Source organism: Setaria viridis, chromosome 5 (genome assembly GCF_005286985.2).
Source record: "Setaria viridis chromosome 5, Setaria_viridis_v4.0, whole genome shotgun sequence".
NCBI classification, from domain to species: domain Eukaryota; kingdom Viridiplantae; phylum Streptophyta; class Magnoliopsida; order Poales; family Poaceae; genus Setaria; species Setaria viridis.
In genome coordinates, this window is record NC_048267.2 from 43,717,917 (window position 1) to 43,744,899 (window position 26,983).

The following is a 26,983-nucleotide window of genomic DNA, read 5'->3' on the forward strand; positions in this document are numbered from 1 at the left end:
CAGATTAATAAAGCACTTAAGTAAACCGATCTAACTGCAAAATGGTTAAAGGTTAAACAAGTGCTCATGTACTCAGTTCACTCGACATGCAAAGAAAAGCTAATTAGCATGTAAAGATTAAACAAGCAATGATTCCCTAATCATTGGATACTGTAGCATGAAAGTGATGGTCCATTGAAAGTGAATTCTGGTGCTCTGAATTGAACCGTGCAAACAAACTTTGTTGGGCGTCCTAATGGAGCTGCTGCTTGACTTGCCCTCCGCCGCCTGGGCTGCTGTGCAGCGTGCTGGGCTGCCAGCAGCAGGTGCACGCCTGGGCCGCGTCGGCCTGGTCGCGCGGGCAGCTGTGCCTGGCCGGCCTGGGCTGCAGGCCTCCCGCCTGAGTGGGCCGGACGCCGGCCTGTCTGGCGCTCGTCGCCCCGCGCGTGCCGCGCACGCGAGCACGCCGCCTGCCCCGCGCGCCGTGCGAAGCTGCTCCCTTTGCCTGCGCAAGAACAGCGGAGGGAAAAGAGGAAAAACGAAGAACGCCAAGAACGCGAAGGAGTTCAACCGAAAAATCCTCCCTCGATACTCAACGATTCGAGACGAAACGAGCCATAGATGCACTACTCAAGAGCTAATGGATCCATGAAAAAAATCTTGAAAAGCTCAAGTATTTATCATGAATTTTGGAGAAAACCGAGCACCTAACAAGAACACGATTTTGGGAAAGTTTCGAATTCAAGCTAAATTCGTGAGAAATTTGAGAGGGGAGCACATCAAAGTTACTCACAAGGGTCCTAGCAACAAAATTCTTCAACAAATCTCACAGGAGTTGGGCTCAAACACGAAGAACAAAAATTCCCATGAAAATGCTCCGAAAAAACTAGAAAAAGAGCAAAAACAGATCTTGAGAGGATGGAACAAGTGAGTACGAATTTGATCTTTGGATTACTCCACCACGTTCGGTTACAAGCCACTCTTAAGCATAATCAAAGCTAAGATGGTAAAAAGATCAAATCAAAAATCTCTCATCTCTTTTCCTCTCTCTCCCCTACCAAAGACTCTCAAACACAAATGAGAAGTCCACCGCCTAACAACCCCTAAGATGTGGCTGCCCCAACAGCCACTCCTCATATATATAGTCATTTGGCAAATGTTCAAAATACCCTTACATGAAGTATACAACCTAAATACCCCACAGTGGTAAAACTATCCAACTCCTTGTCGGTACATCGAATGGACCCGGCACCTTTACGACTTCACTTCGCCTCGACACAAGCTTCATGATGGTACCACGCGTCTTTCGTCTCGACGCCGTCCGGCCACATCGGACTCACCCCACGCTGCACACGACGTGACTCACCGATGTCGACGCGTGTCCAGCCTCCGCCAAGCTTTCGATGCCTCCAAGTCATTCGCTCCCGGTCCTGAGCTGCCTACTCGACGCGTCTCCGTTTCGCTTGACTCGATCGACGCCGTCTTCATCCCAGTGTACTCTTACTCTTCCGTGAACCATGTGGATCACCCATGACTCCACCCGAACTCCTCAGGTCCCTCGGTCCAAGCCTACTCGTGTCCACCATTCACAGCCCTAATACATCGCATGAATCTTTCGCTTGACCTTCACCTCATGCCACCGACCGCCATGTCACATCCATCACCTACACATCACAAGCCAAGAGATACAACACACAAGATATGTTTTACACAAACACAACAACACAACACACACAACACATACCTCCGATTAGCCGTTAGCATAATCAAGCACATATGGAATATGGACTCAACCGGTAAAACCTCAAATCATCCGGTCAATCACTCATCACAAATAGACCAAGGTACATGTCAACTTGGTCTTTACTCCTCATCGAGATTAATGACAACTCCAATCATCCGATGCCTAAAAAACCGCTCGAGCCCCCGCGTCGTCCCTGCTCGGGCAACTCAGGCGGCGACCACGCACCCCCGCCACCCCCCATCCTCTACTTTCCTCCCCTCGCTGCCGCTGGAGGGGCCTGTCGGAAGCCCGCGTCGGCCCCTAGGACAGCGGCGACAGGGTCTTCCTTGCCGGCTTTGGCCGCGGGCGTCTGTCCCGGGCGGGGGCGGATCCGCCGGACCTGGTGACCGCGGCGGATCGAGGTGGCGAGTCCGGCGCCCTTGAGGCTGGATCCATGCAGAGATGGAGGCAACGTGTCTGCAGAGGCCATGGAAGAGCAGCACGGCAGCTTCTGGCGACCAAGACTGAGCGTGGAGGCGAGGTGGCGGTGGCCAGTCCAGCGGCATGCTGGCGTGGGATGGAGGATGCGACGACCTTGACGGCTCTCCCTTGGCGGATCGGGGAGGCTGTAAAGGTGGCGGCCATGGGCGGTTGCGGCAGAAGGATGGCCGATGGCACGGTGGCAGCTCAGTGGGGGAACGGCGATGCAGCAAGAGCGGTGGGCAATTGGGGAAAGGCCGCAAGATGTGGCCACGCGTGTGCAAAGGCGCGTAGCGCATGCGACAGGCCAATGGCGGCGGTCGGTGCGGTGTGAGGCCAGTCACCCGGCGTGGGACGAGCGGCAGACCGGCGCGGAGTGAGGAGGCCACAGAAGCGGGGACGACGCGGGGATCACCGGCAGCGGAGGTGAAGATACGGCAGCGTGGCACGTGGAGATGCGGCGGTGGCGCTGCCCCGGATGGGCTGTAGTGGTTGTGGTCCGGGAGTGCCAAGCCGTGAGTGTGCAATGAGGGGTTGGGATGCTCTGGGTGAAAGCCCTCGCCGGCGTTCTTGCTGGTGGAGATGACAGTGGTGCCCTAGGGCGTCGTTTTACCCGTTGGGAGCGTCATGTTGGAGCTACAATCCTACTGCACGGGATTCTCTAGGTGAAAATCTTGTCCAGATCCTGGACGAGCGACAACGGTGCCATTGGCGTCGTCTCTAGAGACCCAACTCGGTTTGTGGCATTGTTGGTCCATTGGTCATGGGCGGCCGCAGCCGGTGGCAGCAATTCCACCATGTGGACGGCATCGTGGGACGATTAGGCTTGCAGCGGATCGTGACGGGTTACTCAGTTTCGCTGGGCTATCCGGTGCGGTACATCGTCGGAAGATGGCGCAAACGACTTCTTTAGCTTGCTGGCACGATGGCGGAGGCTATGTGCGCAGGTGAAGCAACGAGGCAATGTCAATCTGCGGCGGCGGCTTGGCTGATTGATGGAGATCTTGGGGAGCGGGGCAACATTATTCACCACTCTAACGGCGACAAAAGAAACGGATCCGTCACGTGGAGTACTGTGGCGGGCGTGGTGAGGCCCCCGCGTGCGGTTTTTCTTCGAGACGATGAGAGCGAGGTGGTGTCCAACGACGGATGTGGTGAGGTCCCCGCGCATTGTGTTATCATGGTGGTGACTGCGAGGCAGCCTGCGAGATGTCCGGATTCGGTGATATCACTCTATCAGGTGGAGTGTGGTGTTGCAGCGGCACTACGGCGGAGGATCCTGAATGGCGGTAGCTTTCTCGGTGCTGTGCGGTCTGCTTCTCTCAGTTCCCTGTCGATGCAGGGTTAACGCAGGGTTACCTGGAGGTTTCGGCGACTACATGAGCGTGAGAATGTTGGTGGGGGCGGTAAGGCTTCGGTTCTACTGCCGTGGTCGGGTGGAGTAAAACCCGCTTGAGATGAGTTGAGTTCGGCGTGTGTTGATGTCCCAATCCAACCGGTCGATGTGTCTTTGAGTTGAGTGCGATGGCGTGGTACGGTATGTGTTGATGACCTAATCCAACCTGATGATGTTTATGTTTTTTTTTCCATTTATTATTTTCGTCCCGTCTGGACTTCATCTTCTTTTTAATATAATCGGCCCAGTTGGTTCGTTTAAAAAAAATCATCCAAGTACCAGGATTTGAAGATCTGTTATGGATCGTGACAATCAGCAGGCCTTGCCTTTCTCTGATCATCTGATGACGAGTGGGATGGTTAAATGCATACTTGTCTGCAGCATACGGTAAAAGTGGCAGAGAAATCCAACAAGATAGAATGTTACAGGAGATTTGGCTGGAAAATCTTTCGTCTATACAAGGTGCAGTTTTCTGTAAGGTAATTTCAGCTGTCGACTTGTCTGGGAGTCCTGCATACATAACATACCAGTAGTATTACAGTAGTAAGCATAGGCATTTTCTGGCTTTCTTCAATTCAAAGCCAAAATCATGGCTTATAAACTGAACGAACAAACCAAGCGTTGTTTTTTCAGTTTTTTTTTTGAGTGGATTGTTTTTCAGTTTTCGTAGACCGGAGCGGTAGCTTTTCAGGGCTTGTTTGGAATGGAGTATTTTCAAAGGAATTTCAAAGGATTCTCTTTCCTATGTTTTCGTGACGTCACAGGCGTTTGGAACGAAGGAGCGGCCCTTCCCGTTCCGGAGGAAAGGTTTGATCTCCTTTGCAAAACGCAGGAAAAAAAGAATCCACCGGGAGCCAAAGTTTCCACTGATAGCCGAGAAAAGCGCGCATGAAGAGGGGCAGAGGGGGAGCAGCGCGCGCAAACAGAGGCTGGAAGAGAATAGGAACTGGGGCGCCGGCGTTGGTGCCGCCGTCCTGCTCCCGCCGATGGCCCCTTCCGAGAAGCAAGGCCGCCGTAGCCTCCCAGCAGCATGCGGCACCTTCTGGAGCAGCGAGTCGCCGTGGCTCCTAGCTAGCTGTTCTCGTACTCTCGGGCGAGAGGAGAGATAAGGGAGCGATGAGAGAGGGAGAGGGAGAGAGCTACGAGCCTACAAGATGAGAATGCCTGGATGGATGAGAACGAACAGATAAGAGATAAGGATACAATGCTCTGTTAAAAAAAGCCTCGACGTGCTGAATAAGGCCACGAATAAACGAAGTTAAACAAAAAAGCACCTCAACAGCGGGTTAAAAAATATTAACTAATCTATTATTATGGCCTAAAATGTTTTTTTTATTAGCAGGCTTTTTAAAGTGTTGTGATTGAAATTCTCGCGTTCCAAACATCTCTTCCTATCCATTCCTGTGTTTTTTCAATTCTCTGTTTTGCTACCACACACTCATCACATTCCTACGATTTTTCCAATTCCTCTGTTTTCTATTTCTTCGTTCCAAAAGTTAGCCAAGAATGCGAGCACCCGAGGTATCTTGGTCCAAGTTTGTTGCTCCTGACTATGTTACAGGAGATTTGGATGGAAAATCTTTCGTCCATACAAAGTGCAATTTTCTGTAAGGTAATTTCAGCTGTCGTGTCTGGGAGTCCTGCATACTCCTACATAACATACAGTACTAGCGTTGCAGTAGTAAGCACAGGCATCTTTTGTCTTTCTTCAGTTCAAAGCCAAAATCATGGCTTATACACTGAATGAACAAACCAAGCATTGTTTTTCAGTTTTCGTAGAGTGGAGTGGTACCTTTTCCCCTGTTGCACGATACGCACGCAGCAGGAACTCGAGAAGGTGGTGATGGAAAAGGTCATGGACGGCTTCCTGCCCCCATTCAGTAATGCAAAGGATCGGTTCGGTGATCAATGGAATGGGACGTGTGCTGCGTACGAGACGGACTTGGCGTATGAGATGGACTTGGTGGAGTTCTGGTCTGTGCAGCGGTCTGCAGAATACTAACACGAGTTATGCAGTGGAAAATTAAGTGTTGTAGAATATGTGCAGCGAAGCAAGTTTAGTGTTAAACAGCAGCAATATTACATTGACCATATGCGGAGAAGTTTTGGCTACAAAATTGTGCCACTAAACATGTAGATATAACTAAAAATGTTTCATAGGCTCAGATCAAGTTCTCTGTTCGAGAATTAGTACGTCTCAATGTTGAGGAGCTCTGACTCTTCACTACTTGTTTCCATGGTATTTCTCCTGCTCAACTTTTGCCGTTTGGCTTGCTTGAACTGCCATCTTCCTAAACCCAGTCGAGATCAAAAGGCTATCAGTGTGTCAAAACTAATGCCTCTTCCTCTTCTTGCTGCTGCTTTTCAGGTGCTTCTTTCGCTTTCCACTCTTGCCATGCGACTTGCTTGAACCGCCATCATCTTCTTTGTCTCCGTCGAATAGCATGTTCATTCCAAGATCAAAACCATCGGCTAGGCCTCCCAACCTGTTGGCAGAATCAGATATCAGTTGGTTATGTAAAGTGGCTATGAAGGCAAACTGAAAATCCCAAAGTCAATGATGCCGTACCAAAGCCAATTATGTATTTATACAGGAAAGAAACAGCAGTCTGAAATATTTAACATACCCATGAAGTTGTCTCCTGATCCGCTTCTCAATCTGCTTATCACGTTTGGTTACTGGAGCACGAGTAAACAGCTCCTCTTCCTGTTTCTCTTGCTCCTCTCTCTGTCGCATGTACCTCACAAATTCCTTGCTTTCATCGCCCACTGTTTCCTTCCACTGTGAATTGTAGAAGATTATTTAACATGAAAATAGATGGCATGCACTGCATGCAAGACAAGTTGCTAATAAATGCATAGCAAACCTCTTCAGGCCGGTCAGCAGCATCATCAATCATCTCTTTAATGTAAGGATTTTCCTTTGCCATTCGTGCTATTGCTTTATCTTTCCTTGAATCTTGTTTCCGACGCTTATCTTCTTCTTCCATGATAGCAGGCATAAACTTCGGAGGATGGTAAACACCATCATTATCCTGAAATCAAACGGTTATACATCAGAAAAGAAGGAACTGTATAAACCAAATATGCCACACTAACTGAGAAACGAACATCACCGATCCAGCAAATAGGGAACAAAAATGACACCTTTAATGAAAATTTTGCATTCAGAATTAAACATAATATTGATACCCAACTTATAAAATGAACAGATCATATTCTAAAACACGACAAACACACATCTCAAACATGCTGAATATAAAATAGATACATAAAATGCCATGCTAAAAGTGAATTCCTAAAGGGTCTGGAAGACTTAATATCGCAATCGAATTCAACACTGTGGGGATGCCAATCAAAAATTTTGAAAAGGTATGTTGCTTCATTATTACCATGACAACCGACAATTATATTACAAATGAGACAAATGACAATTATATTGAAAAGAACATGCTACGGTAGCAGCAAAATATGGGAACATGGCGTCCATGTGAATATTTGGCTAGTACAATATTAAACTGCAAACAATTTAATTAAGATACTTCTTTCGCAAAGTAATGTTCATGTGTCATCAGTAAGCAAGTGAAAAACATCACCTGCCCATCAGGAGCAGACTTTGTGTCCATCATATCTGGGTTTGGCCTATACTTCAGCAGGTCTTCCTCATCCGAATGCTCGCCATTCCCCTTCACCTCTGTATTTCCTGCCTTTTCTCGGGCAGTTGCGCCATCAGCTGCATTGGTAAGCTTCTGGATTTGGTACTCTGCCTTCTTGTCAATTGGACGAATCTACAGCACCGAATTCAACAGAACGCCATCACTTAACTAACCAACTACATTGAGGCAGGCAAATGAACAATCAGCATCAAAGGCACAAGCAAACCTTCTCTAGAAAGAGCCTGATCTCGACAAGGCTCCGCACTACAGGGTGTCCATCCACCGAGAGCCCCTTAGCCTTACGGAGCAGGTAGTAGACGATGTCCTGGCAGTAACCAAGCAGCAGGTGGTTCTTCGCCTCTAGGTACCCGATCCCGTTGGCCGTCGGCAGCTTGTTCTCCTTGACCTACCAACACGCCATCACCAAAGGGGAAAAACAAAATTGAAACAAAGCCAACAGGATGGAGAACCAGAATTCATTCTCCCATCGTACCCAATTCCGTCGGTTGAAGAAATTGGGAGAGGGGAGGGAAGCTTGCAAGGGGAAGACATGGGTAGATTACCTTCCGAGTGATGTCCTCGACCTTGCCCCTGACGAGGTCCAATCCGTCCTTCATCTCCTTGAGGGCGGCGAGCAGCCTCGGCGCGTCGTCGCTGCGAGCAACAAACGGCCGTGTCAAATTTTCCCTAGTTGATTACGCCGGGGAGAGGAATCTACTGCTGAGCTTACCGTACGAGGATTTCTGCCTTCCTCTCGCCGTTGGCTTCGGCGGCGGCAGATGCGGCCGCCATGGTGGAGAGCGACTCTTGCCGGAGAAAAAGGCGGCCCTCGCGGCGGCCCGGCTACGTCAGGGGAAGAGCGGGTGGGACGGCACAGTGTCTCGTCGTCGCGATAGCGCGGTGGCGAAGGGGCGAAGGCGGCGCTGGGGTTTAGGGGGAGGGAGGACTCGGTGAGACGGCGGCGGTGAGTCGGTGACTGGTAGTCTGGTAGGGCAGCCGAGCGGCCTAGCAGGCTGCAATGTTGGGCTGCTCCAGGAGTCGGGCTTTTCTTTGACACAGATTTTTATGGGCTTTATGACAAAGAAATTGGACTTTTTCCTATTTTCTTCTCTGTATTTCCTTTTTTTTCTTTTTGATGATGACAATGTGGTGGATCCCAGCTTCCAGGTTCAGTTTTTGCAGTTGAACCGACCCATGCAGGCGAATGTTGCTGTTGAACTGACCATGCAGGGTTTGTTTTATTTATTTTGAGGAGAAGCTGTTCAATTCTGTCAGTAACCGGAAAATCCTGGCGATTCACTCTATTTTATGAGGCTGTTAACGGGAATCGAAGCAGGATTTTCGTTTTTATTTTGAGAAGAAGCTGTTCAACTCTGTCAGCAACTGGAAAATCCTGGCGATTCACTCTATTTTGTGAGGCTGTCAACGAGAAAATCCTGTCGATTCAATCGAAGCCATATCAGCTTCCCTCAGCTGCTTACTATAGCGGGAGTTCATCTTAGAATGGACGCATTTAGAGTGTTGATATCCCACGACAAGATAAGTCTCAATGGAATCATATAAACATTAAAAAAAGATAAATATAATAACAAGAAAGCTCTTCACCACCACGACGAATGGTACAAATGCAGAATACATCAACGAGCTGCTTAGTTGGTCACTTACTCGCTTAGACAGTTGATAACTTGGGAAACCGCCAAACATGCACTTGTAGGAAAATAAATTGATCGCTTTAATCCAGCACAGTACAATTACTCAACATGCTCCATTTCATCGGCAACACCGCGAAAAGTTAAGTTCAAGTACACAACCAACTTTGAAAGACAAAAGGGGCTCCGGTAAAACAAGTCTTCCAAAAGAGAAATGTGATGAATGCATATAGTATGATAAATGTTGATGATTCATATGAGATGCTTCATAGCTCCAGTACCAGTAGTGAAAATTGACTTTGATGTCAATCCTAGAAGGGGAAATTTCTCAGAAATCTCCCAAAGAATGCATCTAATGCTTAGAAGTATACAATGAAAGTCCCATAGTTCATTTGCACCCATCAGTATGGCCTTCTTCCTCCTAAAGGAAAGCTATTTGATCCAGATATATGACCCCGGTTACCAAACCCACCTCTGCCCCTCGACCGGAAATTGCCTGAACACAAAACAAACAAGTGGGTCCAGGGATGAGTCCGTAACATAGCAGAAGAGATAAAACTGAAGTTCAGGTAACTACCTCCTCCAGATGAACTTGCGGATTTGGACATAGATTCTAGTGCAGGATTCACAACTTGGCCAGCTTCCCGCAGAATCTTGACTAGATTCCTTGAGAACTTCGCATTTGCATGTGTGAAGAATGTAAATGCAGTTCCACTGGCACCAGCACGGCCAGTTCGACCTATCCTGTGAATATAGTCTTCAAGAGTTGTTGGAAAATCATAATTTATCACACACTTTATGTCCTTCACATCTGCAAAATTAACAAATACTATCAGTTCTTAATCAAGATTGATGTGTTGTCCTGAAAACCACGCTGGACCACACTGGAACATCAACATTGTCGATCTCCATAGAAGGTAGTACATGGTTTAGACAAGCACCAACAAAGAAAATCCACAGTGCTGCACTTTCTGTTTCTAAAACACAAGTCGAAGGAGCTGAAAAACTGAACCGGCATCAATCACTGCTGGATGTGGAATTGATGGTGATTAACCTCTCAGCCTTTATAGAAAATGTTGAAGACTGAAACTGGCATGCCTGGGTAACCATTTATTCAATAATGTAACATCATCCAATAACCCAAACAAATCTGTCAAGCATGCCAGTCCAACATAGGCTGCAATGATTAAGGTGCTGCATCAGAGGTCACTATGGGAACCCACTGAAAAGAATCGCTGATTACTCTTGCAACCATCTTTTGACAAGTTGGCATTTGGCAGTGATACCGATGATGAGGCACTTGATCGAAAAAACAGAACAAGCTTCTAAAGAATCATGTATATAGCTAAGGGAAAGCAAAGGAGATCCATATAGTTCTAAACGTATAGTTATTTTTTCGAAAAGTCAAACGTATAGTTATGTCATACTGAAATCCAAAAGTGCAACTTAAAAAGTTTGTGCAAGTTTTTTTTGGGAATTTACTATACCGTTTTTATTACACACAGATTTCATGCCTAAAATCCTGCCATACATGTGCAAAACATTATTTCTGTCACCAATTCTATAAAGAAATGCATAAAGGTGCAGAGGATAGTTCACCCTGGTTAAACAAGAATATGGCATGAAGGTATCAATAAGAAGAATTGAATAAAGGACAAAAAGAAAATCAATAAGCAGCATATTACATTACTATCTAAATGCTCAGGGATAAAGGAACGCAAACCAAGTTCAGAAATCAACTATATACTGACAAATGCATATACTCTTGTACATTCCTATTTCAAGTTATCCATTTTATTGAAAAGTAAGATTCCCTAAAGGTCCATCTATCAGGTTTCTGTGTTTTGGGGCCAACTAAGAAAAGGAAAGTTACCGTTAGCTGAAAGTTGAAGTGCCTGGGTAACACTGCCAATGCTTACTCTCAAATGAGGTAAACCATGGGAAAAGATGATCTACCTTTGACATGATGGCACCTTGGTATACACCACCAATCCACAAGTTCAGTTCACTCAACCAAACACAGCTGAACAGCCCTCCGACTTATCCTTGAGCACTTGGATCTACTACCTAATCCTAATATTCAAATGAATCATCATACCAAGACCGCGTGCTGCTACATCTGTGGCAGCCATTATGGGACTCTTGCCGCTCTTAAACTCTGCAAGAACATAGTCTCTTTCAGACTGAGCTTTATCACCATGTATAGATAACGCTGGCCACCCATCCATTCTAAGTTGCCTGGTGATCTTATCACAGTCCTTTTTCGTTTGGAAAAATATCAAGATACGGCTCCCATCCATTAGATCAGACAAGAGCTTACTGAGTCTGTGGGAAAGAATTCACAATCAACTCATCAGATGTATAAATTTGTAACTATATAGAAGATTTCAGTACCATTAAGTTCTATGCGTACCTCGGATACTTCTCCTGATCTGAAATAACTTCAACAATTTGTTGTATGGAATGATTAGCTTTAAGGTCAGCTGATCCTATTGTTACCTACATTGCAGTGTATGCCAATGTTAATACAGGGTCTGTCAAAACAAATATAGTAAAACAGAAACAAATGATTACAGCAGAAGCATTGCGCACCTTGTAAGGATTTTGCAGAAACTGTCTAGCTAAGGCTTCAACTTCTCTAGGCCATGTGGCACTCCAATACAAGGTTTGCCTGTCTGGCCGGATCTACAGATCGCACAAGTATGGAACAAAGATTAGAGATTGGCTAGACAATTATAACAGATAAGCATTCTGCATTCTCAAGGAAACAATACCTGTGCAACTATTTTTCGAATTTGAGGCTCGAAACCCATATCTAGCATCCGGTCTGCCTCATCCAGCACAAGGTATGTCACTCTACGTAGGTTTGTGTGACCAGCTTCCAGCAAATCAATCAACCGGCCAGGAGTTGCAATGACAATTTCAACTCCTGAATGTACAGATAGCATGCGTTAGCTTTTAAAAAATAATATTCATCTAAATGAATTCAAGTGGGTCGGAAGTGCGCAGAATACAGATACCTCTTCTAAGGTCACGTATTTGTGGACCCTTAGGTGCACCACCATAGACACATGTGCTTCTAGTTCTTGAATATGATCCAAATTTCGTAGATTCTTCCTGTATTTGAACAGCAAGTTCTCTTGTTGGGGCGAGGATTAATACAATTGGGCCATCACCTTGCTCTACAGCCATTACAGTCACGAATAAGGGAATGGACAGAGTCAAACACAAAAAAAAAAAAAGCAAGCAGAAAGTTAATAGAAACACAAACCTAGCCGAGGCTGGGCACCAACATGAACTAACCCAGGTAGCAGATAAGATAATGTTTTCCCTGAGCCCGTTTGAGCGATACCAATCAGGTCCCTACCCTTCAGAGCCATAGGCCAGCCTTGAGATTGAATAGGTGTCGGCTCGACAAACCCGGACTTGGCAATTGCTTGCATGCAGTAATCTGTTGAAGGCATCAAAACACAGTAATATTGAAAATGTTAGATCGGATGGTAGTTTTAACATACGGGACGGGAATACTAGAGCTAGAGCAAACCTGGGAAGTTGGCTTCCTGGAAGTATCGGACCGGCTTGGGCACATCCCGGCCCTCAACGGTGATATCCCGGAGACGGCGGTACTGGGCCACATCAGCGTCCGACATAGCCTGAACGGAAGGAGACTCCACGTAGAAGTTCTTCTCAAACGGTATCAGGCTCCGGAAGTCAGGCTTGGGCAGGGCGAGCGTGTCAAGCCCGTCCCTGCCGCGCCCTCCTCTGCCGCCACCACCATAGCCACCGCCACCTCCATAGCCGCCTCCACCGCCTCTGCCACCTCCACCACGGCCTCTGCCGCCCTGCCCGTAGCGCGGGTAGTCGCCGCCAGCGGAGGCCGCGGGCACGGGCGGATACGCGGCGGCGTAAGGGTTCGCCGCCGGCATGGCGACCGGCGGAGCGACCACAGGAGCCACGGCCAGGTCGCTGCAAACGAACAACGTCGATAGGGTCAGGGTCGGGTCAGGATTCAAATCAGATCGGAGATTAGGGTTCGCCTACGGCGTACCTGCGCCTGTCGTGGTACGAGGAGGGATCGACGAAGCGGACGTCGTAGGGATTCATGGCGCCGGGAGCGGGCTTGGCCGGAGGGGCGAGGAGCTTGGCGGGACGAGCGGGGAGGGGGAGGTCGCCGCCGAGCTCTAGGGCAAAGGTGAGGGAGGGGATGGATCTGCTGGTGGCGGCGGGCGGAGACGCGGTGGTATGCTTTTTGTTGGGTTGCCTTGGTGGCGTGCGGGACGGACGGACGGGGTCGTTTCGTCCGTTCGTCGTGACCCACGCGGCAGATTCCTCTCTGGCCCTCTGGGTCTGTCGGTACAATAGAAAGAAGCCCGGTCCTTCACGCAAGTCGGCGAAGGCGACGGGGCCAGCTGAGGAAAAGTAGTCCTCGCACGAGCTATTTCCCCCTGCCTGGCCCATGAATGGCTTCCAATGGGCTCGTGTTTACTGGTATGCTTTACTGGGCTATAGTGACAGGGGGCTTGCGGACGAGAAACAAGGCCCGTTTGGAACGTTGGGAGCTGTTTCTCGAATTATTTATTGGAGGAATAGACTGTTTTCCTTAATTTTTGTTTGAAATTCTGCCCTCTTTCTTAGATCTGAAAGTGAGAATCGTGTCGATGTAGATGAGAAGTTACCTTTTTTCCTAAATTTTTTTTCCTGATTTTATTCTTTGAAAAAAAATGGTTACATTCTCTTTTAGCAACACTACAGGAGGTTTTTTGTGCCAACCTGAACATTGCCATTAAAAAAAAGGATAAGTGCTTACATCCCATTCGTGAAGTTGGGGTGGGGGTGGGGGGGAGGAGATATTACTGCTATTCTATTACATATGAGAATCTTTCACTCCATACCCGTTGCTGCAGTTTTATGATCATCCTTATGACCTTATTATGTGGTTACATTCTGCATAAAAGTAGGTTTGATGCAAATGATCATACTCGATCTGGCAAAAATATATTCAACACCTTCAAGCAAGCATTATATCAGTGAAAGAACGAGCTAGCTCATTTTATCTCTGAACAATTAAAAATCTTATTAACATCGTTAAGGCCACGCGCAAGCACCTTCAGTTTTTTGCATCAACTCCAATATGCATCTTATCTAGATTGTGAACAAGATATGACCATTCATTATGTAAGAGCATAATGCGCATATATTTCACTTGTCTCACCAATCTTTGTATATGGCACTACGAAAAGTAATGTGAAAATTAATTCCTTTTTCTTTAAGCAATAAGCAAAATGTAAAAGAGGACAAATCACAGGACCAGAGTGTGTGTGTTTTTTGAAATTTTTACGACAGAATTTATCCGAATCTCAGGCCCCAAGCCATATTTGGAGCGCATAGAAAAAAATTACTTGATGGGGATCATGCTGAAATCTTGAACAGCTCCACTAATCTCAAAGCACAGCCACCTCTCCATCTCCGGACGGAGCGCAGACGTCGAGACTCGAGACCGCAGCCCAGGGCAGGCCGATGCCCGCCGATCTGGCGAAATATTTCTAGTCGTCCCCCTCCTTCAACCTTCAGATCTGGCCACTCCCACACGCCCAGTCTCCTAAACCCTACTCATCTCTCTCTCGGCGACGGCAATTGCCATCGCCATGGCCGGGAGGCGCCCATCCCCGGCGGCCCTCCTCATCCTCCTCGTCGCCGCAGCCTTCGCTCCCATCTCCACCGCCGTCCGCCCGGTCTCCGACGCGCACAGATCCGCGGCTGCCGAGCTCTTCGCCCCCTCCGCCGACGGATCCTTCGGCGAGTAAGTGCACTAACCACTCGCGAGCGCGTTCGTATTCCCGATCTCAGCTACCCGGCACCCGCTGACTCAGTAGCCGTTCGAGCTGGGTGCGGATCGATCTGCCTGGTTGAAATTCTCACGCTTATTTGCGTTTGCCTGTTGGTTTTGGTTTATGTGCACCGTGTAGTTTGGAGAGGACGTATGAGGCGGTAAGGACGTTCCAGATACTCGGGTTGGAGAAGTACAAGAGTGAGACTGGGAAGGCGTGCAAGTTTGCCGCAGAGAAGTTGGCTTCCCCCACCTCTTCCGCTGCGAAAGATCTGTTCCACGCGGCCCGGATCAGCGGCGCGCTCGGATGCAGTGTTGATGCCGGCGTGTATGATGTGAGTGTTAGCTTTAGAGATCTCGGTGTTGCTACTCGTATTGTCATGTTTGGTGATGTTTTGAGTTTCGTTCATTGACAGGGTGTCGTGGCAAGGCTTAAGGCAGTGATTAAGGACACAAACTCCCTGCTGGAATTCTACTATTCTGTAGGAGGTCTGCTTAGCATCAAGGTCAATCCCCTCTAATGCCCTTTACATCGATATACTTGTTTGTTGCTCATGATTACTTTTATGTACTTCTCTGAATTTTGTATGGTAGTTGATCAATTTTTGTTGTTTTTTCCTTATTTTTTTGCAGGAACAAGGCCACAATGTTGTTCTATCTGATGCAGAAAGCACATTTCACGCCATTAAGGTGACCACAATTCAATATGGCAATTCATTTTTCCTTATTTAGTTTTTGCAATGTACAATATATTTCCTCTTCAAATCAGCGTTGTCTGATATTTATTATTTTTCCTGCAGGCACTTAGCCAAAGCGATGGGAGATGGCGTTATGACACAGACAGTGCTGAATCTAGCACATTTGCTGCTGGTAATTGTTCTTGTTCTTGTTGACCTGCTCTATTTATTGGAATAAAATAGATTACTACCTCTGAATCGGCAATACAGTAGCAGCAGCAGCAACAAAACCTTTTAGTCAAAAGCAAGTTGGGACAGGATAGAGATGAAATCCAACATGAGCCACCAACAAAAAGGACAACTTATATAAAATACGAAAAATGCATTAATATTTTGCCTGCATTCTGCACATGCCAAGTCAGCCCATCTCCTTCTGAAGCTTGTTATCAGCTTTAGGACGATTTCTGCTGCAAAAAATAATACATAGCCACTGATTTTCATAATAATGTACTGTCACAGGTATCGCGCTAGAAGCTTTGGCGGGTGTTGTTTCTCTAGCAGATGCTGAGGTTGATCCATCCATGGTGTGTATTCACTCTTTGCTTGGTTAATAATTTAGACCTTGTCCACCATGTTGTTGATGCCTCAGCTTATCTTTCTCAAATATGCAACACGACCCCATTTATTTCAGTATCTTATATATGACGAATTTGACATCATTTATGACACTGATTTCTTTGTGCACAATGTGATTTTGCACTTTTGATGATCTCAGGATATTTAGGTACATCAGTGCGAGCTTGTGTAGGATGCTATGTTTTTCTTTGTTGTTTCATAGAATTTGTTGCTGAATAGTTCTCAGTTCTCACATATTCCACTCTTAGGATTTATATAATTCTTGCCGTGCATTTGTTTTTGCCGCTATCCGTTGGTATGTATTAACATTTTACTGACTGATGGTCTTGATTTTAATTCCATCAGGTAGGAGTGGTAAAAAATGACATCGTGAAGCTGTTTGACACTATCAAGAGTTATGGTATGTTGTCTAACATCAGAAGTAGAGATAAAAATGAGTGGGCAAATGCCTCTCTTTTGGACTTTGTTGTTGGCTAGAAGACCCCATGAGTCTAGGGCACTGAATTATAGATTTATGTGATCATTAAGTAGCACAGGAATTTTTCTTTTCTCTTGTTTTTATGGTTTCTTGGTGTACTTAGTTTCGCATGTATCTATGCTTAGATGATGGCACCTTCTACTTTGACGAGAAGCATGTTGATGCTACTGAGTACAAGGGCCCAATAACGACTTCTGCTTCAGTAGTGCGTGGTGTTACCTCTTTTGCAACTGTTGCCTCTGGGAAATTGAATGTGAGTATCTTAAATCTTCGGCACTTGTTCACTAAATTTATGTGTAAGAACCTTTCTTATGTAACTACTCTTAAATCTACAGATCCCTGGTGAGAAAATACTTGGATTGGCAAAGTTCTTCCTTGGTATAGGGCTCCCTGGTAGCGCAAAGGATTGCTTTAATCAGATTGAGTCTTTGTCATTCCTGGAGAACAATAGGCAAGCCTTCCTTCTTTATTTGTTCTTGAGGAATATGGATATCTTTAATCTTTTCACTCTATGGCCAGTGATACATATATTTGTTCCATTTCCGTTTGCTATGATAGAGAATTTCCTGTTGCATGTTGGTGATTCAACATATCATTTTTTTTGTCTCAACAGTAAGGTTTTTTTGGCCTTAACATTAAGGTTTTTTTGGCTTATCTGTTTTCTGCAATTTGCAGGGTCTTCATTCCTTTGATACTGTCACTTCCTTCCAAAGTATTTTCATTGACTTCGAAAGATCAGCTTAAGGTGATTGTTGCATGCCATCCGATGTGGTATTTGTAGCTGCAATTATATTACATTAGCTGAGTGTGTAAAGTAAAAGAAAAACATCTACAGTGAGGATACGTATGGGGCCCAGGGCCATTATCCACTGACATTAGATGTTGTTTTCCGATTTCTGCACTTCCTGGTGTTACTGAGCAATTTGCCTGTAGTTAGAATTAGTATGCAGTGAGTTAAACTGTACACAATCTTGACTCATTGTTGCTACTCATTGCTTTTGAGTTTGTTGTGTGTAACTAAATGTTAGTTAGCTCCAACTCTTTCCTCATTGCCTATTCTTTTCAGGTTGAAGTCACAACAGTTTTCAGATCTGCTGCTCCTCCACTCAAAGTGAATCTGGTACAAGTGTTGGGTTCTGATTCTAAAGTCATCACCAGTGAGAACAAGGTACATAGCTGAATTATTGGCTACCTTAGGCGAGTTCCTTTTCATAATAGTGTTTGTATTGCATATCCTACTTCTTAACATCATTGTCCTTTTTGTCTCAGGAACTTCAATTTGACCTTGACAACAATGTTCATTACTTGGACATTGCTCCGTTGAAAATAGATGTTGGGAAATACTCTCTAGTTTTTGAGGTACTTTGTACTTTCACTATATTAGTTTGCTTCTTGTTGATGTGCTGGTAGTTGGCATTCTTTCTAACGGTCTGACCTTCTGCATTCCAGATTTCACTTCAGGAGCCAGAGCATGAGACTGTTTATTCTACTGGAGGGAGAAACACTGAGAATGTATTTATCACAGGACTGATCAAAGTTGACAAGGCAGAAATTGGAATTTCTGATAATGACGCTGGGACCATGGAGTCTGTTCAAAAGTAAGGTTTAAAAGTGATTTGAGTTGATGCCATTTCATTCAAAATGAGTTGGCTAAAACTTTGAAGACAGTTTACCTGTCCTAAATGAATTGGCAATTTCTGTAATCTTTGTATCATTTATGCACGCAGTGTTTGTGATGGCTCATCTTATCTAACTAAGCTATACGGTAGATTTGGAAGTTCAATATTTTATTTTTGTTGTGGAACAACTTACCTGATTTTTTCTATTTTCAAATTGCTTTTCAGGTTAGATCTTCTGAAAGATACAAAAGTGTCTCTCTCTGCAAACCATCTGCAAAAGTTGCGCTTATCTTTTCAACTAACTACACCGCTTGGGCACACGTTTAAACCTCACCAGGTTACCACTCTTTGTTACATTCTGACGTACTTATGCTTATTCTTTTCCTGACATGGTTTAATGAATGTGTTCAGGTGTTCTTGAAATTGAAGCATGAAAGCAATGTTGAACACTTATTTGTGGTGCCTGGTTCTGCAAGGCAGTTTAAACTTGTTCTAGTTGAGTATCTCCCCCCTGGAATTTCCTTTGTTAGTGTTTTGGATGATCACACTTTATTGCTTGTACCAATGTGGCGAATAGTTTAGGTCAAACACTCAGTTATCTCAAAAAGTTGCACATAGCAACACAGCTTTTCACTCTGAAAGATAATAAGTTAGGCAATGTAACTTGTTTTCAATTATTTTTGTGTTACTCATCAAACCATGCTTATGCGAAGCTGCACTGTTTGGTAACTGACATTTAAATTAGAAAACATAATCCAGTTGCATTTTTTTATGAAAATAGATTATGTTCGATGAAGTGGGATACGCAGCATAATTTGCTTGCCTTAATGCATCTTTTAAGTCCTTGGTGCCGTGAAGAGATTCCTTATATGCCTTTTTGGCTTCTTGTAGGACTTCCTAGGTTTGGTGGAGAAATTTTACTACCTTTCTGGAAGATATGACCTTGAGCTTGCAGTTGGTGATGCTGCTATGGTATGTAACCATGTAATTGTCCTACTCCTGTAGTACCAATTTCTTTGCATTGCTGATGTTCTTTGTGTGCTCAGGAAAATTCGTTTCTACGACCTCTTGGGCACTTGGAGTTGGACCTGCCAGAGGCCCCAGAGAAAGCCCCAAAACCTCCCGCACAAGCTGTTGACCCATTCTCAAAATTTGGGCCAAAGGCAGAGATATCACACATATTCCGTGCACCAGAGAAGAGGCCACCAAAGGAACTCTCGCTTGCATTCACGGGTCTCACTCTTCTGCCTTTCATCGGATTCTTGATTGGGGTGGGTAAAAAAGTCATGCTATTCATGTGGTCCATACATTTGTTTTGAATCAAAGTTAATGCCTGCTCTAACGTGACCTATTGATGGCATTCTCTTGCAGCTGATGCGTCTTGGAGTGAACTTGAAGAACTTCCCATCCTTGCCAGGACCGGCTGCATTTGCCTCGCTTTTCCACTCTGGAATAGGAGCAGTCCTGCTGCTCTATGTTCTCTTCTGGCTCAAGGTTTGCATATTCCTTGTGATAAGCATTATTATTTCACATGTGAACTGTTGCACTGACGACTTCCATTTTGGGGCAGTTGGATCTTTTCACAACCCTGAAGTACCTAGGCTTCCTCGGCATCTTCCTTGTGTTTGTGGGCCATAGGACCCTATCCTACCTCTCCTCGGTGTCGACAAAACAGAAGACTGCATGAGTGGACAATGCAACAGAGGTTTCAGGATCATCAATTTTTGAGGTGGCCATTGCAGGTCCTTGGGTTCTCAGTCTTTGCTTGGTACTCTTTAACTGCTCCCAAGATTTTGTTGAGCGACTCGAGTTTTGAGTAAAGACTTGGTTTATTTCAGTTGGATTTCAAGAATCCTGATACTAGAAATGTAGTAGGACCTCACCTTCGTGTATGATGATGCACTGATGATTTCTGAATAGATTGGATGTTTAATCATAGAATTAATATGAGATTCGCCCTTCCAGATGCAGCATCAGTGTTTACCTTTGCCGTTTGGTTGGAACTGGGGTGCCGTACAGATTCAGACGTCGTACTATGTTTCGCTGATGTTTTTACCCCTAAAACCACACCCTTCTCATACCATGCTTGCGTAGTGCTGGCTGGCTTGATGCAGTGTGGAGCAGACGGATTGGAAGAGCACGAGAACGGCGTCTTTTCGGACTTCCAGTGACGGGTGATTATATTGTGCTACTTGCCTTAAATCTGCCCAGCCAGCGTATTCGGATGAATAGACACGAATTGTCCCAAAATGCAGGCTATAGCACAATTTTAAACGAAGGGCAGCATATGCGTTACGTTATAAATTATCAGGACGCGAAAAAAATATACGTCACGCTATAATTACATGAAATAAATGAGGTACATCGTGCTCGAAACAAAATTGGAGCATTTTCTCCACTTGTAAAAAGTTTGGAACAAAGATCAAAATGCCTATACACTCTAGTTACATGCTGTATACGATGAAAATGTAGCGTGCAGATTCCTTCACGAACTAGTGGATTCTTAGAAGCCTGCTCTCCTTACTGCCGTGCTGTAGATGTTTACTATCTTGCTCCTCTTCGTGGGGAAACCCATCAGGTTTAGCTTGATTAGTTGTAGAACGCTTTTGGTCCGTGGGGGAAAGAATACAAGTTTATTCGAGCTCCCCGGTCCATGTCAGTCCTTGTAAAGAATATACCAACAACAGACGAGTCTTACTACCTGTCATTCCACTGAAAAAAAAAACGGGCGTGGAGTAAACCACCTTCTGTGATTTCAGGCTACTCGAAATCATCATTTTGTCGCCTGGCTAATCTTGAATATAAACCATTCTTCTCAACAAGTTCACTGTGTTTACCATCCTGCAAAGGCATACGAAGAAACTGGGCATTATGAAACCACAATATGATATTATAGGTTGCTGCCAATAATCATGGGAACATTTATCCCCCGAATCACAACAGCCCTATGAATTTGCACTTGAAGTTATGACGCAGCAATAGTTGAAAACATACCTCCACAATATTACCGTTTTCCATCACAATAATTCTGTCAGCTGTTTGGATTGTAGATAGCCTAAACAAGAAAAAAGACCAATACACCAATTATCTGACATGTCCAAAAATCAAATAAGCAAACACTTGTGTGTCAAGTACCTGTGCGCTATGATGACCACAGTTCTTTTAGCCTTCGAGTCACGGCTAACTTTTGTGATGACACTCTAGTAAGACACAGGGAATCGATTACAATACGCCATTTCGTGCAGAATTTAACGTATATTCAAGTTCCTCATGAGATGCTCACCTTCACATAATGTTCACTCTCAGCATCAAGTGCACTAGTGGCTTCATCAAGTAGTAAGATAGATGGATCCCTCAGAAGGGCCCTAGCAATAGCAACACGTTGTTTCTGACCACCACTAAGAAGAGCATCATCAACAATGGTGTTATAACCATCAGGTAGAGACATTATGAAATCATGAGCATAGGCCTGCTTTGCAGCCCACACAACTTCTTCATGACTGACTTCTCTTGGGCAACCATATTTAATATTAGAACTAATATCCATTCGGAATAAGCGTGGTTCCTGCACATATAAAGCATACATGGTTGTTTAGTACACCATAAGTTTCAGGTAGCAACACAATGTATGTGGATTTGATCAACTCTGAACCTGTCCAACAAAACCAATTCTTTCTCTGAACCATCTGATATCAAGCTCAGTGAGTGGGACACCATCAACTAATATCTGCATCAGCACGTCAGGCTTTCAAGTGTGAGATATACATTCAAAGGATGATTGTTTAGTGTGAAAAGCAGAGACCACAATTTGGAATAGCTTACTTGCCCATTTGTAGGCTCATAGAGTCGAAGTAGTAAATTGACTATAGTGCTCTTCCCACTCCCGCTAAGACCAACCTATAAGGGTCCATCACACAAACGCAGTAAGTAATAGATAAAAAATTGCACGATTTGTGAGAACTTCTATAAAAAAGAAAACCATGTTTTAAGTCCATACAATTGCAACTACTTCATTTGGATTAAGCGTCAGATTCAATCTTCCCAAAATTGGCACCTGTTGAGAAAAAAGAGATTCAATCTTCCATTTTTCCTTCAAATATTCCCCAATATTAAATGTTATAAGTTCAGAAGCACCAGTACGTGAACAACACTCATAAAAAGAAAAGGCATAAGAAACTTCAGTGTAAGCATACCGTAGGTCTCGATGGATATGAAAATGATACATCAGCATACTGAATTCTCCCTTCTAACTTCTCTAACTTGAGTCCTGCGATGATGAAAAGCTTTACATTACCGGACAGTTGTACCTACAAAGAAATAATTTTACAGTCGTGCCCACATTTTCTTGCCTTTAGAGCTAAGCTGCTTGCTAGGCAGGAGATCCATCAAACGGAAGACTTTTTCACTTGCTCCAACAGATTGCATCAGGGAGGACCAGTTGTCTCCGATCCACCATGTGGACAAGATTAGCCATTCAGCATAAAGTGTGAATTTTGTCAACTGCTCAGCAGTCAACTTCCCAGACATGATAGCTAGCCCTCCAATCACCACTCCGATGACCTACGCGAAGCTTATTTGCAGGAGTACTTCATCAGTAATGTAAGGCAATGTCCATATCAGACTCCGACTTTAACATCACCAGATATTTTTCAAGTTACTATGATATTAATCATTGCCGAACAACAGGAACACCGGAGATACCTGAGTAGAATGGTATAGATAGTTCAAGCTTAGGCTCCAGCCTCCGTAAGCCACTGTCTGCCGAAAGCTTACATCATATAGCTTATCGAGCCACTTTGCATACCTATTGAAGATTCAAAGTACAAGATATTAATGATGCAAGCAAAGTGTTACCTAGAATGAACCTAAGAGACAGAAAAAAGAATTATAGAAATTGCCTTTTAAACTCCTGCTTTTCTGTTCCGTACACACGCACCGTCCTAACCAAAGTTATCACCTCCTGAGCAACCTGATTTAAATTAATGTAAAAGGTTAATATGTACGATGGAAAGTGGATTTAACTTTAGCAAATGCATGTTTGTATAATTACAAAATCTTACATTATTGGCACTTGCAGTGAACTCCTGTGCAAATTTTGCTGCTCTTTTCTGAAACCTACCAATCAAGTAGTAATGTGATGGGTCGAGTTCTCTCATATGCACCAAAGATGAAAACCAACAAATAAATTTCTCTCGCATGCCTTTTCAAAAATGCACCGCTCTAGCAGCAGAATGTTGTAAAATGGAACTAGAGCAAAGGAACAGATAACTAGAAGAATCAAAGTAGTAAGTTCGTACCGTCCATGAACTAGCATAATTGTTGATAGTGTTGCACAAATAAGCATAGTACACAACCCAAGAGGCCAAGATAAGACTAGCAGATAAATTAATGCACCTGCACCCTGAAATACATTGAGGAAATGATGTGTGAGCTTTTCAAACACTGGGCGGTGTTTAATAGAACTCCAAACAAAATTCTCACCTGAAGTAAATTGCGTGAAATCAGGTTAAGGTCATTTCCTATAACACGAGACACTTGTTGGCAGTCAGAACCAAGCCTACTTGTCAGGTCACCAACAGTTTCTTCATCGAAAAAGAAAATATCCTAGCACAATATAATTACAGTGAAAATCCTAGTGATATAGTCGAGCGGAAAAACAGCTTCCATATTTTCCCCCCTTTCTTTGTTACCTGAGAAAGAATGGAATCAAATAGCATTTCTCTCATCCGTTTGACCTAAGAAAAATTTAGATGACGAATGTTAGAGACAGATCATATGGAAGCGATGTGTGGAATGAACAAACTTGTCAGGACATGAGGAATCTAACATGGTTTTACCAATATCATGTTTGCAACACCAAAACAGCAGCTTCGTACACCACTGCAAATGAGGGATACCACTACATAAGCAACCTCATTTGTTTCACAAAACCACACAGAATGCAATGATCAATTTCAATTCTGTACAGAGTATCATGAAAAGTTCTTTGTTTCAATGTGTGCAAACTTGTTTATGTATATGCATTTCCCATAGTGACTGTAGAACTTCACGTTTGATCTTTCCTATGATCTTACAATTTCTACTCATTATCGCATAGCACATCTAACAAAACTTCATGGTAATAGAAAACAGAAATGTTTCAGAGTATTCCTCCAAACATTGCTGACGACAGGAACTTTCTGAATCCTACATTACCAACTACACCATCTGCAGTAATTTACATGTTACTGTTATAAACAATAATGCCTATGATCAGCAATCAGATGTGAGCAAACGGCTCAGTTGTATATCAAAATGTGTGTTATTTTATACCATGGACACTGTGAGCACAATCTGAACAAAAAGTTAACTAACCTAAACACTCCGGAAATCAGACATAGGACAACTAGAAGCTTGGCGTTTCTGAAGAACACAGCTCCTCCATTCTGTGCAGAGAAAATGGACGCTGCAAGAAGATGGGGTATAGCGATCTCCGCAAGCTGCAATCACAACCACAGCACATCAGTACGCTCATCAACAGACACCAAAAACTAGACAAATGGGAAAGTCAACCGCAGCAGCACTGCCATGGCTGGCTCGCATTACCGCAGCGCCGACGAGGGACACGAAGCCGGCGTAGATGACCCAGCGGTCGGCGGCGACGAGGCCCCACATCCGGCTGAGCGCGGAAAGCGCGGTGGTACCGCTCCCCTCGGCGCGTCCGCCCCCGTCCCCGGCCTCGTCGCCGTCCTCGAGGCGCCACCAGCTTCCCCCCGGCAGCACGTTCCGCAGCCGCTCGATGAACTCCCCCACGACCACGCGGCGCCGGCCGAGGCCGCCGAACTCGCCCCCGATCGCCGCGGCGGCGCGGATCCTCGCCGGCCGCAGCACCAGCCTCCGCTGCCGCGGGGCCCGCAGCGGCGCCCGCCTCGGAGCCAGGGCCAGCGACAGCGACGGAGAACCCGGGGCCGCGCTGAGCAGCAGCATCGCGGCCGTAGGCGGCATTCCGCAGTTTCGAAACCCCACCCTCTCCCGCGCGAGACTCGATCCGGATTCCGATTCGCGGCCGACCTCGCGCTTCAAATAGCGAAGGGAGGGGGGAACCCCCGCGGTTGCGTCCTCGCCGGAGTCGGGCAGGGTTGGATTGCCGTGCGCGCCACTAGCACCGCGACGGGCGCCTCTCCTCCTCCTCCTCCGGCTGTCCCGGCGTTTTCTCCTTCCTCGATTTCTCTGTCTTTTTCCGCGTATTTTGAAGAATTTTGTGTGCTTTTTTTTTTGTTTGTTTCCCACGAGCGTGTGCGTGTTTGCGCTGCGCAGGGCTGCGTGGTTTCTCGGAATTTCTTTTGGGTTTTGGAAATTGTATGGTCGTGATTAATTTGTGAGGTTTTTGGATTGGCTTTGGTTACGCGGGGAGGCAAACGGGGACTTCTGCTCTGTGGTCGTGATTCGTGAACCTCGTGTTGCTGCTGGCTGCTGCCCTTGCTTGCGAGTTGCGATGAAGCCAACATGGCCATGGGCCGTATCGCCATAGCTGGTGGTTGGTGCCTTGGTGGACTAGTAGTTTTGTTCTTTTGGAATTTGTGGATTTTTTTTCCTTTTCCTTTTTTGTTCTTGGCCCATGTATACATGTCAGCCTAGCAGCAATGTAGTGCTAACTTATAGTACTACTAAGTTCTTGTTAAATACGATCCATGAAATGGGATTATATCTCACAAAATCAGTAACAATTGATAATATTGAATCATTACCGCATCCAAGACTATAATGGACAGAGCACGAATTAGCCAACATCTAACTTGGAGAGCATATACTGATTTCTATGTTACCTAAATTAGCCATAAAATTAATTGTCCGGTGATTTCCATGTATATAAATGAAAAAAAAAATATACAAAAGTTTTCGAGCTGATCTCGACAGGGAAGATATCCACTTCTCTCCTCCCAGTAGAGAAGCTACCAAGAGAAGTCTGTTATTGCTTGTCAGAAACAAAGATCTGATACAAACAAACAAAGATTCGCGTATAGCACTCAGTCGCTCACTGCTCAGAGTCTACAAGTCAGTGAAATGGATGTGGACTGATGCATGTGCTGCGCACATACGTACACGGCCGCACGCGGAGACTTGGCTTCGCTGTTGGGAATTGCTGCTAGCTAGAAGTACGTTACTACAGTCTGCCAGGAGACCGGAATTCAATTGCGTCTGGCCGTCTGGGTGATGGAATTCCTTTCAATTTTCGTAACCGAAGGTTCGTCCCTTGCGCTGTTGAGCGCTGTTGGACTTGAAATAAAAGGTCCAGATAATCCGCAGAGAAATAAACAAGGATTAAAGTATACTGGTATCCTGGATTCAACCCTCTCCTGCACCTTCGGTCTGAAAACTGAAATATACATTGACTCTTGAGAGTGACGTGTGATCTCTTGATCGATCTCTACGCAAGACGGCAAGAGCCAGGATTGTTCAAAATTGGCCGTGGAACCATTGGTTGACATGCAGTACACATAAACAATATATAAACACACACACAGAATACTATACGCTGTACTAGATATGGATTTTTCACATGTGCTGATCATATGGGCTATCAACACTATTTATTTTTGAATTAACGGTGAGATAAATCATGATTAAGTGAGAAATACATAAGAAGGTGAGATGAATCAAAGGTTAGATGGAGAGAAATAATCAACGACTAGGGTAAAATGCATGTGACCATATATACACATGGATTGGCCTACTTATTAGTATTGCATGTATATATACCCTTGGAGTATATGAGTATATCTCTACATGTATACACACCTCTTTTGATTCATGAGCCGGGGTATATATATCAAGATTATGATATACTACGTCATCCTCGAGGGATAATCTTTTACTTTCCCAA

General features: G+C 45.1%; 4 protein-coding genes across 7 annotated transcripts; 1 reads left to right on the top strand and 3 right to left on the bottom strand.

The window, feature by feature from the left end:
* Positions 1–5,634: 5,634 nt before the first annotated feature.
* On the bottom strand, positions 5,635–8,259 carry LOC117855268 (uncharacterized). The gene is made up of 7 exons (XM_034737577.2): positions 7,965–8,259; positions 7,798–7,888; positions 7,461–7,640; positions 7,175–7,366; positions 6,446–6,613; positions 6,206–6,360; positions 5,635–6,064 (listed from the first exon to the last, which is right to left on the bottom strand). Exons 1-7 carry the CDS (start codon positions 8,024–8,026, stop codon positions 5,911–5,913), a joined length of 1,002 nt encoding a protein of 333 aa, XP_034593468.1. The 5' UTR covers positions 8,027–8,259; the 3' UTR covers positions 5,635–5,910.
* A 726-nt stretch (positions 8,260–8,985) lies between these two features.
* On the bottom strand, positions 8,986–13,346 carry LOC117855267 (DEAD-box ATP-dependent RNA helicase 30). Of its 3 annotated transcripts, XM_034737576.2 has the most exons (10): positions 12,932–13,346; positions 12,428–12,849; positions 12,155–12,334; positions 11,904–12,065; positions 11,658–11,812; positions 11,476–11,568; positions 11,297–11,382; positions 10,982–11,208; positions 9,461–9,694; positions 8,986–9,379 (listed from the first exon to the last, which is right to left on the bottom strand). In XM_034737576.2, the coding sequence occupies exons 1-10, from the start codon at positions 13,339–13,341 to the stop codon at positions 9,285–9,287; spliced, it is 2,064 nt and encodes a 687-aa protein (XP_034593467.2). In that variant the 5' UTR covers positions 13,342–13,346; the 3' UTR covers positions 8,986–9,284. The 3 variants fall into 3 exon arrangements, 1 of the variants encoding a protein (XP_034593467.2); XR_004640479.2 differs by lacking the exon at positions 8,986–9,379 and having other exon boundaries at positions 9,650–9,694; positions 10,840–11,208; XR_004640478.2 differs by lacking the exon at positions 8,986–9,379 and having other exon boundaries at positions 9,650–10,060; positions 10,840–11,208.
* Positions 13,347–14,407: 1,061 nt separating this feature from the next.
* Positions 14,408–20,090, top strand: LOC117855938 (dolichyl-diphosphooligosaccharide--protein glycosyltransferase subunit 2). The gene is made up of 19 exons (XM_034738336.2): positions 14,408–14,683; positions 14,850–15,045; positions 15,127–15,216; positions 15,344–15,400; positions 15,511–15,580; positions 15,907–15,971; positions 16,369–16,423; positions 16,627–16,754; positions 16,837–16,952; positions 17,177–17,246; positions 17,568–17,669; positions 17,771–17,860; positions 17,951–18,099; positions 18,346–18,457; positions 18,532–18,615; positions 19,012–19,092; positions 19,167–19,391; positions 19,492–19,614; positions 19,691–20,090. The coding sequence occupies exons 1-19, from the start codon at positions 14,529–14,531 to the stop codon at positions 19,805–19,807; spliced, it is 2,085 nt and encodes a 694-aa protein (XP_034594227.1). The 5' UTR covers positions 14,408–14,528; the 3' UTR covers positions 19,808–20,090.
* A 354-nt stretch (positions 20,091–20,444) lies between these two features.
* Positions 20,445–25,391, bottom strand: LOC117855939 (ABC transporter B family member 26, chloroplastic). 2 transcript variants are annotated; one of them, XM_034738338.2, is made up of 19 exons: positions 24,706–25,391; positions 24,475–24,599; positions 23,958–24,000; positions 23,811–23,855; positions 23,602–23,724; positions 23,418–23,521; positions 23,181–23,235; positions 23,019–23,089; positions 22,822–22,924; positions 22,470–22,680; positions 22,314–22,387; positions 22,118–22,174; positions 21,943–22,017; positions 21,773–21,847; positions 21,404–21,685; positions 21,256–21,320; positions 21,115–21,175; positions 20,865–20,961; positions 20,445–20,782 (listed from the first exon to the last, which is right to left on the bottom strand). In XM_034738338.2, the coding sequence occupies exons 1-18, from the start codon at positions 25,102–25,104 to the stop codon at positions 20,881–20,883; spliced, it is 2,049 nt and encodes a 682-aa protein (XP_034594229.1). In that variant the 5' UTR covers positions 25,105–25,391; the 3' UTR covers positions 20,445–20,782; positions 20,865–20,880. The 2 variants fall into 2 exon arrangements, with proteins under 2 accessions (XP_034594229.1, XP_034594228.1); XM_034738337.2 differs by having other exon boundaries at positions 20,445–20,961; positions 24,706–25,388.
* Between the last annotated feature and the right edge of the window lie 1,592 nt (positions 25,392–26,983).

Excerpts from the sequence above, each read along its gene's own strand:
- LOC117855268 (XM_034737577.2), bottom strand. The coding sequence starts at position 8,026 with ATGGCGGCCGCATCTGCCGCCGCCGAAGCCAACGGCGAGAGGAAGGCA. Across the intron at positions 7,367-7,460 it reads TCAGGCTCTTTCTAGAGAAG|ATTCGTCCAATTGACAAGAA; the intron begins GTTTGCTTGTGC and ends TCGGTGCTGTAG. Across the intron at positions 6,614-7,174 it reads AGTCTGCTCCTGATGGGCAG|GATAATGATGGTGTTTACCA; the intron begins GTGATGTTTTTC and ends GTTTGATTTCAG.
- LOC117855938 (XM_034738336.2), top strand. The coding sequence starts at position 14,529 with ATGGCCGGGAGGCGCCCATCCCCGGCGGCCCTCCTCATCCTCCTCGTC. Across the intron at positions 15,217-15,343 it reads GAGGTCTGCTTAGCATCAAG|GAACAAGGCCACAATGTTGT; the intron begins GTCAATCCCCTC and ends ATTTTTTTGCAG. Across the intron at positions 15,972-16,368 it reads CTGAGGTTGATCCATCCATG|GTAGGAGTGGTAAAAAATGA; the intron begins GTGTGTATTCAC and ends TAATTCCATCAG.
- LOC117855939 (XM_034738338.2), bottom strand. The coding sequence starts at position 25,104 with ATGCCGCCTACGGCCGCGATGCTGCTGCTCAGCGCGGCCCCGGGTTCT. Across the intron at positions 23,856-23,957 it reads GTGTTGCAAACATGATATTG|GTCAAACGGATGAGAGAAAT; the intron begins GTAAAACCATGT and ends AATTTTTCTTAG. Across the intron at positions 22,681-22,821 it reads ATCTATACCATTCTACTCAG|GTCATCGGAGTGGTGATTGG; the intron begins GTATCTCCGGTG and ends AGCTTCGCGTAG.
- LOC117855267 (XM_034737576.2), bottom strand. The coding sequence starts at position 13,341 with ATGGGCCAGGCAGGGGGAAATAGCTCGTGCGAGGACTACTTTTCCTCA. Across the intron at positions 12,066-12,154 it reads TGGTGCCCAGCCTCGGCTAG|AGCAAGGTGATGGCCCAATT; the intron begins GTTTGTGTTTCT and ends TAATGGCTGTAG. Across the intron at positions 11,813-11,903 it reads AATACGTGACCTTAGAAGAG|GAGTTGAAATTGTCATTGCA; the intron begins GTATCTGTATTC and ends CTGTACATTCAG.